At 49.6% G+C, this 21,360-nt stretch overlaps 1 protein-coding gene across 5 annotated transcripts in view; it reads left to right on the plus strand.

Annotated features, from left to right (window-relative positions):
- The window catches only part of TMOD1 (tropomodulin 1), an 87,118-nt gene that overhangs the window by 28,883 nt on the left and 36,875 nt on the right, over window positions 1-21,360 (plus strand). For all 5 annotated transcript variants that reach the window (XM_090038994.1, XM_090038995.1, XM_090038996.1 and 2 more), the window contains exon 3: window positions 11,568-11,724. In XM_090038994.1, coding sequence (XP_089895120.1) covers window positions 11,568-11,724 — 157 coding nt within the window. The remainder of the gene's footprint in view (window positions 1-11,567; window positions 11,725-21,360) is intronic.

The raw sequence follows: 21,360 nt of genomic DNA on the forward strand, positions 1-21,360 counted from the left end.
TGGCATGAAGCACAACACAAGACTGAGTGCGCGTGAGGAAATGAGAGCACCATGGGTGACTAGTCAGAGCTCGGGTGATTTGAAATGGCAGGTGGCAGGCTGATGTGTGGCCACAGAAAACCATGGTTACTCAAAACTTTATACCATAGTAGCCAAAATGGTATATAGAATATTAAGTATGGATACTCAAAACTGTGGTTGGCAAAGGAAACCTGTATAGCTTACTGTAATGTAGAAGCATAACAAAAGGCTATCAAGTCATATTGTTTGCTCTGGGTTATTCTTTGATACTTCTCTAACCTGTGCCCTTCCCAAAGCCTAACTTCTTTAACCAACAAAGCTCTCCACTGTAACAAGCTTGGTGTTACTTGCTGGGAGAGGGATTGGGCATGCCTTCATGCTCCTTATGCCCAGCTAATTAAGGGAGGCTACTTTCTGTGCTTCAGGCTTAAGGAAGCACCCCAGGATCTTGCAGTGGGTCAGGCACCCTCAAGGTCTACAAGGCCTGTGCAGCACGTGGCACAGGGCCTGAATAATGACCTGACCCCTGGGTGGTGGCAGCATTTACCCAAGGCTTGCAGATGTGCTCCAGGAAGGGATTCGGCCAGACATGAGGTGCCCCAGGGGAGGCACTCAGAGCTTGGTTTTTGGTAGGTCACAGTGAGGTGGGTGGCTCAGCACAGGAGCACCCCCTACTGGCGTGCCTCATTCTCCTAAACATCTAGGAACTAGCTATATGCTGCAGCTTTGGCTGCTTCCCATTCATTATGTCATGTTTATAGTTTGCTCCAGCAGGGCTACCCAAGACTTAAGAAGGTTCCATTTATGATAAGCCAGAGTTGGAAGCAGCCACTCCTATGACAGGGCCATTATCTGTTCTCTGCTTTAACCATGGTCCTCCAAGCATCCACCCTTGTTCCACCACTGATTGCTGTTTTTCCTGGTCCCTGCATAAACCATGGGTGCCTCAGGTCTGTACCCCTTTCAGCAGTACCTCACTGTTGTGTGCCAGCTTGGTGGATACACTACTTAGCCAGTCCAGCATCCCAGGGGTACTTCAAAGCAGATCGCTCAAAAGGATTGAAGGTCTGGGCATCCCCAGTGAATGTCCAGTCCCACAAACTACACCCCTCTGCATAATCTCCCATCTCCTGTCCTCACTGAGGGAGAATTCACTCATTCTCATATCAAGACTGCAGTATCTAGGATTTGGGATCCAAAATGGACAGGAAAACACTATGACTTGGTGTCTGAGGCTTGTCTGCATTGTATATACTCAGGGTTAGGGTGAAGTAGGTGATCAGGGACCCAGGCTGAGCCGGATCCATGCCATGCCACATGGCATGGAGTTGGCAAGGCCCAGCCAGGAGAAAGGAGGGAAGCAGAAACCACCATGATCCGCCCATGCCTGGCCGGGCTGGTTCCATGCCACGCTGTGCAGTTCTGGCCATGCAGCATGGAACCACGTGGTGCTGGCTGGGTGGACTGGAGCCATTGTGGTGGGTGGGCAGGAAGTGATGGGTGGGTGGGGAAGGGGGCAGAAAGCAGTGGCAGGTGGGTGGGAAGTGGCAGCAGGGGGGTGGCAGGAAACAGCAGTAGGTGGCAGGAGTGGTGGGTGGGTGGGTAAGGGGGCAATAGGAAGCAGTGGTGGGCAGGGAGAGTGGCAGCAGCAGTGGTGGGCAGGCATGCGGGAAGGAAAGTAAGGAAACGGCAGGAGAGTGGCAGTGGTAGGTGGGAGTACAGAGTCTGTGCCAGTGCCCTGGGGCCACAGGAGCGCAGAGCTCGGGTGTGGGGTCTGCTTGGCTGCATCTCATAAGGCTCGCATGCGGTCTGCGAGAGCCACACACAATGTAGCCAGTGGCCTGGCCCTGTCTTTGTCTCCCCCTGTGTCTCTCTGTGACTCTGTGTCTGTATGTCTCTCTCTGTCTCTCCCCCACCCCACAGCCTATACCTCACCACACACCCACTCCCAACCACATCCTCCCACATACACCCCCTTACCACCCACACACAATATACAGGAGTAGGGCTGTATTTTGAGCTACTATGCAATTGCCTCTGGATACATTATGCAAGAACACAAATCAGAACAAAAAATTTTTAAAATAAAATTAAAATAAGTTACAGTAGATGTTTTATTTTTCGTATATGATTTGGGTTTTTGTTTTGTTTTTTTGGTTTCTAGATAGCAGCACCCTCCCTCCCAAAAGGAGTACTTCCTTGACGAGGTGAGGGACTTCCAGTGGGAAATGTTGTGGGTTGGAGGTGGGACATCCGGTCCCATGATGGTGACCAGGGGGCGGGGCACCCATCAAGAGGTGGGAGTACTATGGCAGCCCTCAACAACTCACCAAAACTTGTCAAGCAGGCAAAATAATTGCCCTCCCCTAGGCTATGGTATTTCAGAACCAAGAGATATCTGCAGTGTACAGTTAATGCCAGGGGTACCAATACAAGGCAGGTCTACCCCCCCACAACCTGCTTTCTGTCACTGGCACAGGAATAAGGTGCCAGGACTTTATGGCCTTTAGCAGCAGCAGCATGTAAGCATGGGTGCCATTTGCTAGTTGCTCTAAGTCAAGGCTTCCTGAGGCTGATTTAAACTTGAAAAGGAACTGCAGGGATGAGGTGGACATAGGAATGACTTCCATCAGGAGAGTAATGAATTTTGTTGTAGGGCCTTCCCTCTGAGGTCAATAAGTGCTGGAGCACATCTAATAGCAAGCATGTGCACACTGGGCTTAGGGGAGGCAAACATCTGCAGGTTCATTTAATAGAGATCCATTGTGGCTGAGCCATGCAAGCAGCCTGGCAGACATGGGGTAAGATGAAGGTGTGGGAAGCATAAAGATTCATCGAGTGAAGCCCTATGGCTAGGGTGACCATATGTCCCAGATTGGTGGGGATAGTCCTGGGTTTTGAAGGTTGCTTTAGCATTCCAGCTGTTGGAAAAAATTAAGGCAAAAGTCCCAGATCGGTGGGAGCCTGCCCATATATGTGGCTACTGGCACATGCAGGCAGGTTTGTGTCTATGGGGACTTTTGCTTGAATTTTCCCCAGGGAGCCCAGCCAATTGCCTGCTCCCTAGTCCAGACCCCACTAGGCTGTGAGTAGAGTCACTTGCACAGTAGAGGTGTGGTCAAGGTACATGCAGGGAGCTGCAAGGTCAGGGTTGTGTGTGTGCACATGTGCTGCACTGTCCTGTTCTGGCAAGCGCTGCTTCTGGGAGCCACAGGGTTGGGGCTGTTTGTGTGTGTGTGTGAGCACGCGCATACATGTGCAGGGGTTGGGGCTGTGTTTGTATGTGTGTGCACACATGCATGTGCAGGGGGCAGGGAGGAGTGGGGTATGCATGCATGCCATGCTGTATTGGCCACCTCCACTCCTGGAAGCCACTGGGTCAGGCTTTGTGCACATGCCATGCTGTCCTACCCACCCTCACTCCTGTGGGGCTAGGGTTCTGTGTGTATGTGTATGCATGTATGTGTCCACTCCCCATCCTGGATTTCCTTACCACCAGGGTCGATGCATAGGGGGTGCATGCAGGTGAATGTGCACCCCCTGCACGTGGTGGTACACCCCCTGCAAAAAGGTGCCACTTACTGTTGGTGGCACCTGCGGGTGGTCGCTGCTCGGCACCCTGCTGCCAGCACTGCTGGCGGCATCTGCAGGCAGTCCATGATTGCCCCTGGCTGCTGCTGACACTGCCGGCAGTGCCTGAGGGTGGTCAGAGACCCATGGTTGGTGCTTGCCCCCCCCACACTGCCGACAGTGCCGGTGGCGTCTGTGGGAGCTCCCTGTTCCCTGCTGCCAAGGTCCCACTACTGCCGCCACTAGCGCAGCCATGCCCCCACAGCTGCCAGGGGCATGTACCATTCATGCTTACCACATCCCAGATTTCCCTGAATTTATTATGGCTACCCTATGGCTGATGCTGGGTGTTTCTGGGCTTGACTGGCCCCAAAGTAGATAGAGGCCTGGCTTTCTGTCTATTTATGGTTGGTACATAGTGTCACAGGGCACTTCAGCGACTTGCTCCTAGGAAAAGTTACAGGTGCCGGTTGCCGGGGCAACCGCAGTTCGGTCAGCTGACCAGAAGGGGGCAAGGCCTGGCCTATATAAACAGCCTAGGCTGAGGCCAAGGAGGCAGTTCCCTGCTAACTTCAAAGGGTGAAGGAGCTCTGCTGGAGCATTGCAGCCTAAAGAAGCTAGATGCCCTGAACAGCTTTGGCTCAAGGATACTGGGAGGAGAAAGCCCAGGTAGGGGATTTGATTGATGAGTAGCTAGAGGGCTTAGAGTTCACGTTTAGCCAGGTGGCTTAGTTCTGAGTTATAGCCGGTTGGCTTGTGTTGTTGCGTTTGTTGTTTGTAATTAGACCGGAGGACCGGGTGAGGCTGTAGGGGTTGGAGGAGGCCTCATTAGGGGCTCCAGAGTGGTGTGGGGACCCCAGTGCCAGAGAGAGCACCGCACCTAGGGGTGCACTGACCCCAGAGCCCTGAGAAGGGGCACAGTGCACTGGAGGGCCAGGTAAGGCTGGGGCCGCCTGAGCCGTGTAGAAATCGTAGACCCAAGGAAGGGATTTAGGGGCCAGGCACAGCTATGGCCACCTGAGCCCCAGTTGTGAGGAGCACCAGAGTGGGCACTGGCAAGAAGCCCAGAGGGTGCTTGCGTTAAGCCCCCCGGGGGGGGTGCACAGGACTAGAAGCCCCAAGTGGGGAATTTGGGGGCCAGGCACAGCTACAGCCACCTGAGCCTCAATTGCAGGAATCGTGGGGCAAGGCCCCGAACCGCGAGAGGAGCCCCAGGGAGGGCATGCGAGCAAGAAGGGCCCGGTATGGGCTCGGCCTAAAGAGGCCTGGGAACGTCTGCGAGGGCGCGGGCAACAGTAATTGACTAGACAACGTCCGGGACATCTGAGAGGCTTGGGGCGTGGTATTAAGGGTGGTAGGAGCCACGCGTAGCCCTTGAGGTGTTAATTCACGGAGTCCGGTAAGACAGGACACAAACTGGGATACATCGGGGTACCGTGTCCAAGGGGACAATAGGCAGCCTCCTTAATACTTTTGTCATCAGAGATATGGCGGGTGAGAACGAGGGTGCATTTATACCACCTTGGCACGGTAGGGGGTGCTAGGCGAGATCACGGCTGCTCCTAGGTCCCCGCTCCGTGACACATAGCAGGCCCCATGTTTCTGCAGTTCCATTAATCCCGTTTCCATATGTAGCTTCAGCCAGTCATGGTTTCTTTATCCCTTTCTTCCTCTTCTGGCTTCACTTCCTTTGGCATTGTCAGGAACGCAAGCAAGGCAGAAGCAACAGCTGGGGCAGTGTGGGTTCTGTGTAGGTCATTACACAAAACCCAGACTAGACTCTGGATTGAAGGCAGGCATATTTCTGGGGTCAGGTAGGATGCTTGTTCATGCTTAGTAGGTCTGTAATGAGCACCACTGATCTTAAAGGGGATGTAGCTCTGGTTCAGTACTGTAGTTAATCCATACTTCTATTTAAGCAGTTGTGTGAGTTCTATGTGGAGGTGGGTCCATAGAAACTTTTTTGCAGAGTACATTCCTGCTTATTTTGGTAAAAATTATAAAATCTAGCCTGTGTGCTAGAAAGATATTAGGGGTTGTTGAGTGGAGGGGGTAGAGGGGGGAAGGAAGGATACAAAGGCTATAGAAATAATGAGTCCACAATAGTAGAAGATGAGCAAGGTAAGTTCCCAGGCCTTGTCGAGGACATGAAGTTACCATCGCTGCATGCAGGATTTTATCCCACATGAGCATTATCATGAGTCTAACAACCAAGGAGAAAGTTCTGATAAGTGATTCTGATTAATTTGGACGGTTTCCGAGAGAATGATCCATTGTTTCATTGTCTTTTGTGCTCCCCTGCCTATCTCTCTGTTTCCATCTGCTGTATCCTATATAAGGGGAGGGACATTCTTGTTTCGTACTTATACAGCCTATGGTCCATGTTATGGCTTCTAGGATCTAATGCAACAGAAATAGGTTAAATCCACATTGTTATCAACATAAATGATTATCTCCTATGTGTCCCTGTGGAGAAAACACTGTTCTGCTAGCTGGGGAGAGTTGCAGCAATATTGCTTATTCAGCAAGGTCAAGAAAGTTCAGGAAGTGAATTTTTATTGCTGAAAGGTAGTTTTGTTGTTCCAGAGAAAATAGAATGGGTCATTTAAGAGAGTGTTTAAACCAGGGATGGGCAATGATTTGGGCCAGAAACCCACTGAGGGAGTTTTGATGAGCTGTTGTGGGCCAGGTCAGCACCCTGGTGCTACTCCCTTCTCCGCTTCTCCCCCACACCCCTCAACAGCTCACCAAAACTCCCTAAGTGGGTCTATCTCATGCTTGGCAGGACAGGGAGCACCATCAAGAGCAGGGTGGGTGGGCAGGGCTGGGATCGCTGGGCAGTGACAATGCGGGGCTGGGGCTTGGGGCACACTGCTGAGATGTGGGGAACAGATCGTGGCTCTGCTCGAGGCCCCAGCCTGCACTGTCACTGCCAGTGATCCTGGGGTCTCCATGGAGACTTGCTGGGACCTGCTTAAGCAGGGCGCACAGCTGGGTAAATGGGATGGGGTAGGCAGGGAGCAGCATCTGGGCAGCAGATTGTGGCTCTGCTCCAGCCCTGTACTGTCACTGCCCCACAATCCCAATTCCAGCCCCACTTTCCTCCCAGATGCTTCTCTCCACCTGCCTACAGCTCCATCCCATCTGCCCGACCAAACACACCTTGCCTGCATGGGTCCTGGGCCAGTCTCCATGGAGACCCCACCTGCCTGCTCTGTCTGGCACCCCCAGCAGTGGGACAGGGCAGGCAGGCCAGGATGCCTGGCCAGTAGGAGTATGTCCAGTGGGGAGACAGCCAACAGCAGCCAGAAGGAGCTGGCGTTTCCAGGGAAGTCAGCATGGCCACTGTGCTCCCCAGCCCCGCAGGATGCCCAGGGGCCCACCTGGGCCAGGCAGGGCCAAGGGAACTACTGCAGGTCAGACAAAATCCATTGGCAGGCTGTATTTGGCCCATGGGCCATATTTTGCCCACCCCTGCTTTAGACCTTTAGCCTGCTTGCAGAGATTTAAAAAACAAACCCAAAAACCAGCATTTTATTTTAAACTTCACGTGCTCTCACATTGAGCCCAGCACATGCCCAGAAGAGGCAGCACATTAGTTGCACCCAGCTCACCCAACATCTATATAGATTAGGCAGTTTACTGGGGCTTTTTTGGTACTTTTATCTAATAGCTGATTGAATTAGCTATTAGATAGAAGCACCAAAAATCCCCACTGAAGTTCCTGATCTATATAGATGCTGTGGAGCTGGGTCAAAGTAACGCACAGCTGCTTCCATTAAAACATTTTTTTTAAACATCTGCAAGCGGCTTTAGGATCCATCTACTAGTCCTAGTCAAATATTTGGGGGAAGGGGGTTGGTTGAATTTTATTCAGTCAAAAAAAAAATGTATTTATTTTTTTTAAATGTCTTGTTTCTGATGGGTCTTGTGGGTGCTTACCTGGGATGCGTTTGAGTTCCTGCTCTGAATTAGGTAGGATTTAAACCTGTTTCCCACAACCCAGCTTGACCATCTGAACCACTAGACTGAAAACCAGCTTCTGAATCTCTCCTGATGGAATTGATTCCCTTTATACAAATTAAATGCAGAGATTTAATGAAAACAAGACCATAGCCCAGTAGTACAGACACTTAGTTGTGATATGAATGAAACAAGTTCAGGCCCTGCTCCCTGTCAGGCTGTTCTGGAGGCATTCCATTCCTTCCCGTTTCTCTTGTAGTTCCAAAGGCATCATTGCTATTCTGCCAGAGAATGGATGCAAATCTTGAAACCTTGAGGGGGGTTTTTGGGTGGTGTTGTTTTTTGTTTTGTTTTTTTTACGCAGAAGTCCACAGGTAGTGAAAGGAATGTACAAGGAAGACATAGTACAAGTAGTGAATGGCAAAGGTGTCCTAGATTGATTTCTCAAGGACTTGTGCCTGAGGAATCAAAGATCAGCAACTAGATTAGCTGTGAATGCAGGAGAAGCTTGTTAAAATGTGGTGTGCTAATCTTGAACCTGATGTTTACAATAACCTGCTTGGGTTTCAATTTTCAGTGATCTGAATCAATTGATAAATATGGTTTTCTTTTTATTAGCCAAATGTCAGATAAAGCCACATCTTGTCTACAATTCCTGAGACTTCTTAATATATACATTTTAGATTTGGGCCCAACAAAGCAAATGTGCAGAATGGCGAGCATAGCAGTCACTTTATTGAATTCAGTATGATGCATCTGATGCTTAAAAGTAAGCAACTTCTGAAAAGTTTTGATATGTTGGGTTTTGACTGCCTCCCCACAGTGGCTACATTGATGGACTATCATTTTTATTCTGCAAATCAAATAAAATATTTCAGGGGGTGGGCTGTTTCAGGCTCATAAAAGAAAAAAAAGGACCATGGTGGTCTCCAGGTCTCTTCCTCCTCCATATAATACACATTGTGGATCTTTCCTAGATGAATTAGTATTTTAACCAGAACAGATCTTGCAGAGAAACACCAAGTCTTGATTTTTTTTTTTTTTTAAATCTTGCTTTATAGCCATGCAAGAATTTAGATGTGTGTGGGAGTATGGATGGAATTAGGGAAGGTGGGCATGGGTGAGTGGCAATGTGTGAAAAGACACATGTTCAGGTTTTCCAAGCCAAGTTAGGTTTGATTAAAATAGGCCCCTGATAAATGCAGGCCCCAGCTTCAGCATACTTCAGCATATTCAGGGTTGCAGCTTTGGTCTGGGTTCTAGGAAGGTACCCTCATGCTGAGTGGTACCTTACTGCCCCTAGTCCTGCCTTCTTCATTGGGATTGCTCTTAGTGTAAAACACTATTCAGCAGGCACAGCCACACTGCAGTGAATGCAGCTCATGTGAATGTAACCCAGATAGCTTTAGATGTAACCCAGCTAGCTTTAGACTCACCAGCTGTGATATTACTAAGCAGTGCAACCCTAGAAAGATGGAGCTCTACAAAATGTGCCACGAAGCTGGATGAATATATGGTCAGAGCGAGCCTACTCTGAGCCCTGTGCTGCTATGGATACACAGCTACCAGTATCTATGCTAGTTAGTTTAATCCTAGCTCTAGGATGAAGGACACTCAGAGTGTAGGCATAACTAGTGCACACAGAGAGAAGAATCTTTACCATCAGGAGTGTACATACAAGTAAACAGAGCCAAATCTGGATTGCACTGTTTGATTTTAAAAAAAGGACTACTGAATGAGTCAATATAGGATTGTAGGATGATAGGACTGGAAGGGACCTCAGGAGTGTGTCTGGTACAATTGTCTGCTCAAGGCAGGATCATCCCTGGTTAAACTAGATCAGCCAAGTCTTTATCTAACCCCTTCTTAAATATTTCCAAGAATGAAAACTCCATACTTGCTAGGTAATCTATTCCAGTGCTTAAATAGCTTTGTTAGACAGCTTTTCCAACCTCAGTCTTCCTCGCTGCAATTTAAAACAGTTGCTCCTTGTCTGTGCTCACAGGGGACAGGATAAGCACAGACCATCTACTTTATAACCCCTCTTCAGATATCTGAAGACTGTGATCAGCAGGGATCCAGGTTTTCCATTTCCCATGGGAAACTGGAGGAAAATGCAGATTTCCCCCTTTACCAGAGGAAAATGCAGATGTGTCATTTTAGCAGAGAAACCTGTGGATTTTGCAGTTCTGCAGAGAGCTCTCTGCAGGCTGGTAGAGTTCCATCCTGCAGCAGGCTGGGAGAGAGTGGGAGGGGGACAGTCAGGCAGGTGGTGACATATACATGTATATGCATATAGCCTTCAGGCAACCTGGAGAGCAGCTCCCCCAGGTAAGTTGGGAGGTGCGGAGGGGAAGAGCTGGGCTATGCTCTGCTGCAGCAGCCGCCACCTACTGCCAGGGCCAGAGGGCAGCAGCTGGGGCCCCCCCTGTGGCAGGGCTGGGGGGCGGGCAGGGGGCGGTAGGTGGGGACCAAGGGACATCAGCAGGGCTGAGGGGGCTATGGGGGAGGAGTAAGATGCACCAGCAGGACCAGAGGGGCTGTGGGGGTGAGTGAGGGGCACCAGCAGGGCTGGAAGGCTGGGAGGGGCTTTCAGTTTAATCACAGATTTTGGGGTTTTTATCAGAGAATTTGCTTTTTTAAATCCCTGGTAATCCGTACCCCTCCATTCCTTGGTTTTCTCTCCCCTAGACTAAATGATCCCAAGGCAGGCAAAGACGATTATAAACTAAAGGAACAAGGGAGGGGAGAGGATTCTTGACTGTGCATCAGGGAGTACACTGGCAAGTGGCAAGTTCAGTGGCTAGGTGAGCCAGCAAATAGCTGAGAGGATAAATTTATGTGAATTGCATAGTGTCAAAGGGGCAATCTGTCAAGTCCGGTCTCCATACTGAGCCGCCACCTTGGTTGTGAGCAAACTGTCCGCCTCTCTTGCTTGGCATGTCTTGTTGTCAGTTTCTCTGGATGTTAATAGACAGAAGGCTACCCTTTGCATACCCAGCTGTATCATGGGCCATACATGCTCTGACCTCCCCTATATGTGTCCCATGCCTTGCTGATGTAACAAGGCCTAGCACCCGGCCTCCATGCAGGGGCACACACTGGGCCTTCACCTATTAGGCCTAGCACCTGGCCTCCAGTCTGGCAGCACACAGCAGGCCTTCACCAACTGCCTCCTCTCCCAAGGGCATCATAACTACACCCCAAACACTCTGCTCTCTCACGTGGGCTTACTCAGCTAGCTCTTTATCTCCAGGGCCTCACAGCTATGCCCCCGAAACTCTCCAGGGCCTCTCTCAATACTCTGCCCTCTTACTAGGGCACAGGTCGAACACTCCCATAGGCTCAGGTGCCACTCTGCTTCCTGTGCCTGGCCCACCGCTCTGCCTGTCTCCAGGGCCTGGGTTTGAATACCCCCTCATAGGCTCAGGAGCCCCACTTGGTGTGCCTGGCCCATCAGTCCCATTACCTCACCCACTGGCTGATGGAGGCTGGGGTTAAAGTGCCCTGACCCACCTTTTACTGGGGAGGTTACTGGCCTGGCATTTCTTGGGGGCTGTCCCACCATGAACACCCCCACCAGGTCACCCATCCCCGGCAGGGTACAGTTTCAGGTCCTGCCCAGGACCATGGGGCCTCCTCCTTCCCTATAGCCCCACCCTTACCTCCAAGGTGTTCCTGGAGCAGTGACTCGGCCAGATGTTGCTTCCATGGCTGCTCCTCCCAAACTGCTTGCTCTCTGCCTGTATTACTGGGATCTAAAATGGCCACTATCGTCAACCACCTGCTGGCCCCCTGCTCCAGCCCTTAAAGTGACAGAGCACTGAAGCTACTCCATCACACATTGAAATAAGGGTTTGTGAGTCCTACAGTGAGCTCCTTTACCCTCATTTGAAGGCAAACAAAGGAGCCTGGATAGAGCAGCGCAGGAAAGATGTGGAGAGGTGATGACAGAACAGTGGGCAGCTTTAATCTGAATGATTAACATCCATCTCTTTGCTCTTTGTACCCAGAATGCATTGCTGCCTGCAGGCCTCAGACAGAGGGATCAGACAAAAAAGACACCAACTGGTCCCTTCAGAAGGGAGGAGCTCATGGCTCACTTAGAAAAGCAGGCAAAAGATGTGAAAGACCGAGAAGACCTGGTCCCTTTCACAGGAGAAAAAAGAGGTATGGCTTCTCCTGGCTTTGTCTGTAACGTGTGCTTTGCAAGGTGAAGGGTCCACCTGATAAATGTGGTGCTCAGGGAAAGGGCTGTTCTGTGAGAGCACATCTAAACAACCACACATACTTAGAGGGAATGGCTTTGTCTTAGAGCTGGTATCAAATGGAGCAGCTGCAGGGTTGATGGGGTTCATTGCACTCCCCTTAATGCCCAGTCTGGGAGGAGGTCCCTTCTGGGCTGTTGACTAAGTCAAAGATGTGTGAGATGCTTATGTGTGGATTAGAAACTGTAGCTTCCAGGAAACCTGCAGCTTTTTTCTCTCTGCCTTCTCTTGTGTTTCTTCCTACCCTGTGCTCCTATAGTTCACTTTTTTAATGCTTTTCTTTCTCTTCCTGGCAGGGTTTAAATTACACTTTGACTCTCGGGGAGTCTACAAAAAAAATTAAACCAGTTCATTGATTAACAAGTCCACCTAAGTGAATGAGCAATCCAGTTGGAAACCCCCGGAAGGTTATGATTTTCAGATTTTGGCTCTTGTCTCTTATTGGGGAGGACTCTGGCTCTCATTTCCCCCCCATCCCCCCCGCCAAGCTCCCCCTTAATTCACACCCTGCTTCCTGGTTTTCTTTCCCCTCTGTTTCCCTGCAGGAGCTCCCATGTATTCAGTTCTTGTTCTGCCCCTGAGTAGTGTCATCTAGGATGATGGTGATGATTCTGAATATTTCTCCTCCAGTCTGAATCTGAGCTGACCAATGCCACAGGCCAATCTCTCTGTCTCTGTCACATCTTCCCAGAAGCCAGGCCTACAGTTTAAACTCAGCTAGCTAAAATTAAGCTCAGTTTTGCCTGTTTCTTGTCAATAATTTGTCAGTCTTCAGAATATTTCCTCTTCCTGTCAGTGTCCTGTTGATTGCCTGGGTATGGCCTCAGGCAGCTGTTGAGGATGTCTTGGGGAAGAGAGCTGGGAAGTGCATTCAGGGTCAGGCTTGGATCATTAGTTGTCCCAAGAGTTTGTATAATGTGTGGGAGAGAACAAAGACTTATGCAAACATACTGGGTTATGAACTTAGTGGTGGAGAAACAGTTGCCATAACAGTTTGCTGTGAGAGGATGGTCTGTGGGTTTAGGAGCACCTAACCTGTCTTGCTCTCTGTATAATGTCACTCTGAGATGACTGCTCATGAAGGAATATGTTCCATTTTAGGCATTGTGTTACCAAGGAGAGACATATTGGAAAGATTTAAAAAAACAGCTTTTGCTTAGTCAAGACATGCAGATTTAGCTGATTTAATCTTTTCTCATAAATAATTTCCTGCAGCAGCCCTACAGCTAATGGAGGAAGTGACAATAGCCTGCAAGCATTTGAACAATTGGAAACACATTGGGGCAGGGGTTTCTTACTGTTATAACTAGAGTCAGTGGGTTAAAGCTTAGAGGACGGGGATATATGGGCTACATTCCATGATAAATGTCGCTACATTTGAACTTGTTAGCCTGTAGAATAATTTTTAATAAGTGAAGTGGAAGCTGGCTTAATACCAGACTGGATGGGGCATCAGTGTGAATGCTCCCAGGCCAAAAGTTCCACTGCTTCAGTGCCAGTATTATTTCACCTCACCTCCTCAGCATGCTTGCTGACAAACCAGAGTGTACTGGCTGAGAAAATAGCCACCCTTACCTGCCTCACCTCCCAGACACCAGAGCTGCTCCTAAACAGCCTTTGGTGCCACCCTCCAGTAACCACTGGGTATGGCTGCCAGCACCCAGCCATCAGTCAGGCTCGGCTGCAAACTGACTGGAGATGTATGTGTTTGGCTGAAGCCCAAGAGAAGATTGCTTGAGTTTGGGGGCAGTGATAAGCTGAAGCAGTGATGCTCACCTTTTGGCCCCATGGGCTAAATGAGTGTTGCAGAGCCAGTCCATAAGCTGGATCAGTCCCCATGCCCCAGGATTGGGCCCACAAGCCTGGATCCAGACTGTACTGCCTGTCCAGCCATGTGTGCAGGGATTGGGGCCTCATACAGCCTCTGCCTGGCCTTGCATGCTGGGATTGGCCGCCCCTGCTGCCCTCCATGCTGGATCTAGCACACAGGGCTATGGCCGGCAGGGCTTCTCACAAACTGATGGCAAAGTGCCAAGGGTCAAATCTGGCCTGTGCGACAGGGGTTGAGCACCCTGGGTGACAACTAAGACTGGTGTGGGAGGGTACAACGTGGCTAGGTGAGGGAAAGAAAGTCTGTGTGGGAGAGGGGACTAGAAGAGGGGAACAGGTGGGGAGCTGGTTAATTCCTCTGATCTATAGGAATCTCTCTAGAGCTCAGTTCTTTTTCAGTGGCATGCCCCTTGTTGGGTTACAGCAGCTGGCAGAATTGCACAGTGTTTAATTACAGGAAAGTAATTGCAGGTTACAGGAAAGTCTAGGTCTCTTTAAATTTGTTTTTGCTTCAAGTCTTATTGAAGTCAAATCTTTTAGAACTTGATGATGAACCAGAATGAAGCTCCTCTTGCCCCTCCCATAGCTGTGCTGTGAATTTGAAGTTCTTGACAAGATGTATGCTAGGCACTCCATAGTTTCCCCTTTGGAATGAAAAAGATTGACCAGTTCTGGCCCGTTCAGCCCTTGCCTTGTTGTCTTCTGCCCATATTTTTTCATGGAAACCCTTACACAGTCCCACTCACAGCCTCTTCCTTGTTTTCATGGTAGACCAGAAAGCTCCATCCCCCCTTCCTCAAGCCAGGTCCTGCTTTCCCCATTCATGCCCTCTGCAGGAGGTGGGTTTATCTGTAAGGAAGCAGCTGAGGAGCAGAGGGGCAAGCTGCTTAATACTTGAGCTTGGCAGTAGGTGATGAATAGGTGAACAGTTTGTCCGCTCCCTTGGGCTCATTCTGCAAACTGCCCTGTTCCACAGCTCTTGTTACAGAGCTCCGTGTGCCTGCAGGTAAACCTGGGCTCATGTTCAGTCCCACCCTCTGCCAAGCGTTAAATCTTTGGTGACAGAAAAATTAGAAAGATGCTGCTGTCTTTGGAAGAGGTAGATGGCAAGACCAGATTCAATGGTCATAGTGGGAAATGGATTAAAATGCTTCAGATGCAAATCTTTTTGAACCTTAATTATGTCAGTGCTAACATGTATTCATTACCCATAATAATGTAAGCACCACCATTTACTGGGGAAGACCATAGGATACTCTTGCCCAGTATCTTCTGTCACAGAGTGACACACAGTAGATGCTGAAAAGGAGAGTGAACAAGGTATGACCAGGGATTTCCCACTGCTACTCTCCCACTTTCAGCCTCCAGCATTTAAGGTCTAGGAAGTTCTGGTTTAGAAGCCATACCCCTAACTCCCACGCTCAATAACTACTGATGCAGCTTTTTCTCCAAATATTTGTCCAATCCCATTTTTAATTTGACTAAACTGTCAACTTTCACATTTTGTGGCAGTGAGTTCCACACTTTAATGATACTGTGTTAAAAGGAACTTCCTTGTGTTCATTTTAAACTTACTACCTGCTAGTTTCATTTTGTGATCCCTAGTTCTTGTATGGCGAAAGAGAGTAAATAAATTCCTCTTTACTTTCTCTTTGCCATTTACTATTTTGTAAACCCTTATGTAATGTAGACTGGTGCTGGAATGGTGTAGTCTTCTGCCTTCCACCTGGCCCCCACTTTGTTGCCTGCCTTTCAGGGTCCCATCTCATCATCTTGCCTGCAGTGCCTTGATGTTATGATCTGACAGGGAGCCTGCCCCTAGAGGGCAAAGGTGGTTTTGGGTAGTAGGTCTGGCCTGAGGGCCCATGCTCTTGATCCACTTTATCTGGGTCCCTCCATCTACTGTACCAGGACCCTAAGCTGCTGGGCCCTTAGTCTTGCCCCTTGCAGGCTCTGGGCCCCTGGTCTTGCCCCTCATGGGCCCCCAGGCCCAGTGTTTGCTGTCTGGTACCACAGTCCCCCAGCAAACAGCAGCACTCCTAAAGTATTTGGGCTTCTTCCTCCACACAGCCCACCAGGTCCTAGACCCTGGAAGGGCTTTACGCTAGGTGTCCTTGCAGCATCCCTGTAGCCTCCTTTCTACCCCTATCAGCCCCTACTCAGTCTTCCGGTATTCAAACACAATGAAAAATATGAGTATCCTCTCACCCGCAAAAAGGGTCCTCATCCATTCTTATTAATCTGCATTGTTTTGTTTCCCTTTTTGACAGCTGCTGAGTACTGAGCTGATGTTTTTAGTAAACTGTCCACAACGACTCTTAGATCTTCCCTGCATGGTAACAGCTCATGTAGAGCCCATCATAGTGTAGAAATAGGTTGGGTTATCTTTGCCTATATGCTTCACTTTACACTTATTTACACTGAATTTCTTCTGCTATTTAGTTGCCCATTCACTCAGTAGTACCAAATCTTTCTTCAGTTCTTTGCAGTCTGCCTTGGTCTTAAACACTTTTGAATAATGTTGTTACCTGCAAATTTGGCCACTTTGCTACTCACTCCCTTTTCCAGATCATTTATGAATATGTTTAGCGGCATTAGTCCCAACACAGATCCGTGAGGGACCCCCACTGCTTGCTTCTTTCCATCCTGAACTCTGTTGCCGAAGGGGCAGTAGTCCCCAAAACCCTGGGAGAAAGGCATCCCTAGAAATCCCCCAAAGGAATCCATATAGTATGGGCAGTGTTCGGGGGGCGGGAGGCATAGTGCAGTTTGCTGGCAGGGAATGGCAGGCGAAGTAAGATTGGGAGAGATGGATTGAATTTCCATTTACTGCTTTGGAAGAAAGAATTAAACATGAATTTTTCCAGTGAGCCATGAACTGGCTGATTGGCCTTTCCTACTTTGCACACAGGGACTAGGATTCTACTGGGGTACCCAGGGAGGAGTGTGGCACTGCTGCCAACATTGGCTAAGTGCCTCAGTCCCTCTCCCCGCCCAGTTTCCCACATAAGCCAGGGCAGGCTGAGGGCAGTGTCAACCAGATCAGCAATTGGTGCTTTTCTGTTCTTGCATTTCCTGTACTGTTCACAGGAATCAACTGGGCAGGCAAGTCCCCCCAGCAAAGTACATGGGAATACCTGCTCAGCATCCCTCCAGTGGTAGAATGAGAGCAGTAAATAGTTCGACTTAGGACCATGAGCATGTGCCTTCTGTTATTCCAGAAATTAAAATTCCAGAAGTTTTGAATGGCACAAATTGAACTCATGCCAAGGCTCATATTCAGAATTCTAGCAAAACTGGGGATAAAATAAAACCCAGATGTTGCATGCTCTTGCTGGACAATCCTGACTGCTCATTCCCATCTCTACCCACTGGACTCCTCCTTTCCTACAGTACCGAGAAGGACAGAAGTAATAAGAATACAAGCTGGTGTGGATTTTTGTAGATAATATTAATATAATGGCAGATTTTAAAAGCCCAATTCAAAATTTTATTTATTTATTTAATTAACATTTGAAACTGAAAGTAATTTGGAAACCTAAAACCTAAGCATTTTATTCAAAAGATATAAAAATGGGACACTTCAGGATTGGTGCGACTTTTCTTTTGGTTTTCTTCCACAGATCATTCCAGTAAAATCAACCCAGTTTTGCAAGGTGGTTGGTTGTAGCCATGTTGGGTCCAAGGATGTAGGCAGACGAGGTTCTTTGGGTAGATGTGATATTTTCTGTTGGTCTAATAAAAGATATTACATCTTCCCAAAGAACCTTGTCTGCCCAGTGTTATAAAGCTTTTTTCTCCTTTCCAAACAAAACCATGTCTTCCAGTGGAACACTGTCCCATTAACTTTTCCCAGTGTAGCTCTAATAAGCATTTTGTTGGCATTTTTGTTAGTGTCCATGAGTTCAGTGGTGCTGTTAAGAAGACAGATTCTTCATTTAAGAAGACAATGATGCAGTTCTAATTTTAAATGCCAAGACAGAACCTTCTAAACATTTTAAGCTAACATACCCCGAACACAGGCAAAGCGTAATTTTACACATAGTACTTTGTCTGGTTTTGTTGCAACTGCCACAGAAATTGAAATCCCCCTTTTCCTTTTACTGCTACAATAACCAGCAGAATGAAAAGCAAGAACAGGCTGTTCCAGGAAAGACAATGGGAGTTTCAATTTCATCTCAGGAGAGAGTATACAGTGTGCAGTTGCTGCTTTGTGCTGCCTAAATTTAGTCACATTCAGCCTGCCCGCTGCTCCTGCCACCCCTGGCAGCATGCTTTTTGTTCTCCTTTTTAATTAACTGTTGCATTGCTGACCAAGGTTTCAGAGGGGATACAAAAATAGTCCTGGGTGACATTCCAAGCTGCAACCTCTTGAGCTGTTGCTGTCTCCTTTGCTGAGGCCCTAGGAGGGCTGCTTAAGATAACTCCTCTCCCATTTACAGCCTGGTTTGACATGCTCTTTCAGCTCCTCCAACTACTCCTGTTATGCCATTTTTAAAATCCTGAAAATTTCTCTCTCTGGGGTGTCTTGGGGGATTGATGTTGCCTGTGTAATTGTGATAGCCTGGTCCAAAGTTTGAGGCCAGGGCTTGTCAACCTTCTTCGTGTGAACCACTCATGCCGTGGAGTGTGATACAGCTCCATATGTGGCACTTTTTGCCAGCAAGGCAAGACCCTCTCTCTAACACCACAGATCTGGGGAGTTACTGTTGTTGCTGCTCTAGGAAGCCCTGTGGGGAAAGTAAGTAGTTTTCTTTCACAGGTGACCAGTGGGGTCGGGCACACTCCCTCCTTGTGACTGGGCCCATCACAGTGTGTTGGGAGTTGTGTCTTTCCCCACAAGACAGGGGATCCCCCTGGCCCAGTGGGGACTCTGTTGCTGCTCTGGTCCCTGCTGTGCTCTGGATACTGAGGTTGCCAAGGCCCTCACTCCTTAATGCCCACCCCCCACCAGCCAGAAAGATGAGCAGTTCTGGGCTCCATCTCCCACAAAGTGGTGACAGGGTTTAAGGCAGTTAAGGCAAATCGACTGATGAGGGAGAGGGCAATGGTGCCTCCTTCCCTGCCCCATGGTAATAGGGCCTATCACAAGATTAGGATGAGAAGTTTCTTCCACCCCCTACTGGGTGGCAGGTCAAATCTTCCCTCCCTTTCACCTGACAAAGGGTAGATCCAGAAGGGGTACAGTGGTGTGGTTGCACATCCCTTTCAGACCATGCTGCAGGTGCAGCAGCTGGGAACTTTTAATAAGTCCCCCACATCCCCATCATTTTCATTTGTTCCTCTTCCCTGCCCCCCCCCCCCCTCACTGTCCCCAGCAGAACCAGAAGCAGTCAGGGTTCCAGAAATGCTCATGTCTTACTCCAGCTGGGTTGCATAGGGAGCTAGGCTCAACTAGGGACAGCAGCAGCTGTTCTCTGGTTGTTCCCAGCCAGTCTGGGAGCAGGCTCAGGAGCAGTTCCGGAGCTGCCCCAGAGCTCTTGATCTCACCCTGCTCTGGGACTGTGCAGACCAGTGGTCTCCAAATTTTTTAGGATCACGCACCCCTATCTATATAAATAGAAGTTCTAATATTTTCTTCCTGCAACCCAATGGATAGTCTTGCACGCTCCCCACTTTGTAGACCACTAGTATAGACAGTGGCAGGCAGGGGAGGGAGGTGAGAGAAATGTAGGAGGCTTTCATAGATCTTGTAGACACTAGGGCTAGAAGGGACCTCAGGAGATCATCAAATCCAGCCCCTTGCCCCAAGGGCAGGAAGTCAGCTAGGATCAAAGGATCCCAGCAAGATAAGCATCCAAATGCTTCTCAATCTAGCTGAGAGAATCTCATGAGAAACAGAATCAAAAGCTTTGCTGAAGTCCAAGTAAATTACAATCAACCTCATGTTCCTCATCCAGATGCTTAGTTACCTGGTCATAGAAGGATACCACATTTGTGAGGCCTGATCTACCCTCGACAAAGTCATGCTGGTTACTTCTTAATACCCCACCAGTTGCCAGTTTGTAATTGTTGGTCTCTGTAACAGGGGGCCTACCGGGGCCGATCTCCACGTGGCCTGCCCACTTGTTCTTGGGTAAACTGCCTGCCTTCTCACCTGCCATGCCTTGGTCTTAATTGATTAATTAATAGATGTAATTAGGTGGGAGGCTGCTCACTTTCTGCCCTGCTGCTAGGGGGCGCTATCTGCGGCTCCATTCCTCCCCTACACTGCAGCCCAAGCCTCACTGATGACATCATGATGTTCTCATATGCGCCAGTCCCCCACGATGGGGCCCTGCTGTAGGACCCCCCCAACTGCATTCCTCCCTTCAGGCGGACTCTGCCACCATCATACCAGGCCATATATCTCCCTGCCACTGGTTTCCCTTCAGGTGTGGTCCCCTCACTGGGACCTTTGGCTCACACTAGTCGCGGCCCACCTCCAGGCCAGTTGGGACCCCAGACCCCTGGCTCTTGGGCATCCCTCTCAGTGGGCCTCCTTGCCCTTCTGACCCTCCTGGTCCTGGCCCCTGCCTGGGCCAGTCAGGGGAAGCTCTGGCAGGCCTTAATGTATGACCCATACTCTTACCATAGAAGTCGGGTTGGAAGGGACTTATAGATCTTCCAGTCTGACCCCCTGCCTGGGCAGGAGAAAAACTGGGCTCAAATGATCCCTGCTAGGTAGGCATCAAGCCTCCTCTTAAAGACCCCCAGGGTAGGAGCCAGCACCATTTCCCTTGGAAGTTGGTTCCAGATCCTAGCTGCCCTGACCATGAAGTAGTTCTTACGGAACTTATCTAGTAGTTCTTATGCCGGGGTGCCCCTCTCTGGGTCCTCCTCCACAGATGTGGGGAGCTGGGGTTACCTCACACCACAACTGGTGCCTCAGGGTCTCACAGAGGACTCTCACTTCCCCCCCCGGGCAGCAGGTCATGGTGCTGCTACTGGTGTAGTATTCGACCCAAACTGTGCCTCCCCGCATTGGAGGACTTACTGGGGTCAGGGCTCAGCTCTCTCTTTCTGGCTGAGCCCCCCTCTCCCTTCACAGGGCTCCACAGGCCGCCCCCCTCACACTGGGGGCTCCACACTACTTATAACGCCCCCTTTAGTCGAGGTCTTAGGGCTTCCCTCCACAGGTGGGCTCAGGTGGCCGTAGCCATGCCTGGCCCCAAGTCTCCTCCTCAGGGTCTCAAACCCCCCCACAGGGCTCAGGCAGCCTTGGCCACACCTGGCCTCCAACTCTCCTCCTCAGGGCTTGCACCCCCATAACTACCTCCGGTGTACACGACCCACCCGAAAGTGAGGGCTAGGGGTTAAGGTGCCCCAACCTGCCTTTCACTGGGGTGGTAACTGGCCTGGCATTTCCTGGGGCTCCCACGCCACTGGGAGCCCCACCAGACCACCCACTCCCGGCAGGGTGTAGTTTCCAGTCGTACCCAGGACCAGGAGCCTCCTACCACCCCCTACAGCTCCTCCCTTGCCTCCAGATGAAACTCAGCAGCCCTCAGGCCAGGCAATGTTGTTGCCTTCTCTCCAGCAGCCAAACTGCTTTGTTTATATAGGCAGCCCTGAGCTTAAAATGGCTGCCCTCATTAAAGTAGCAGGCACCCATAGTGCCCTGCCACAGTCTCAACAAATTTTTCAAAAAAAATTTCCAGGACCAAAGTCCTGGAAACTGACTTGTTTGTAGTTTGCAGGGTCATCCTTCTTCTCTTCCAGTCATCTG

Source organism: Crocodylus siamensis, chromosome 3 (assembly GCF_052110815.1).
Source record: "Crocodylus siamensis isolate JL-2025a chromosome 3, ASM5211081v1, whole genome shotgun sequence".
NCBI classification, from domain to species: Eukaryota; Metazoa; Chordata; order Crocodylia; family Crocodylidae; genus Crocodylus; species Crocodylus siamensis.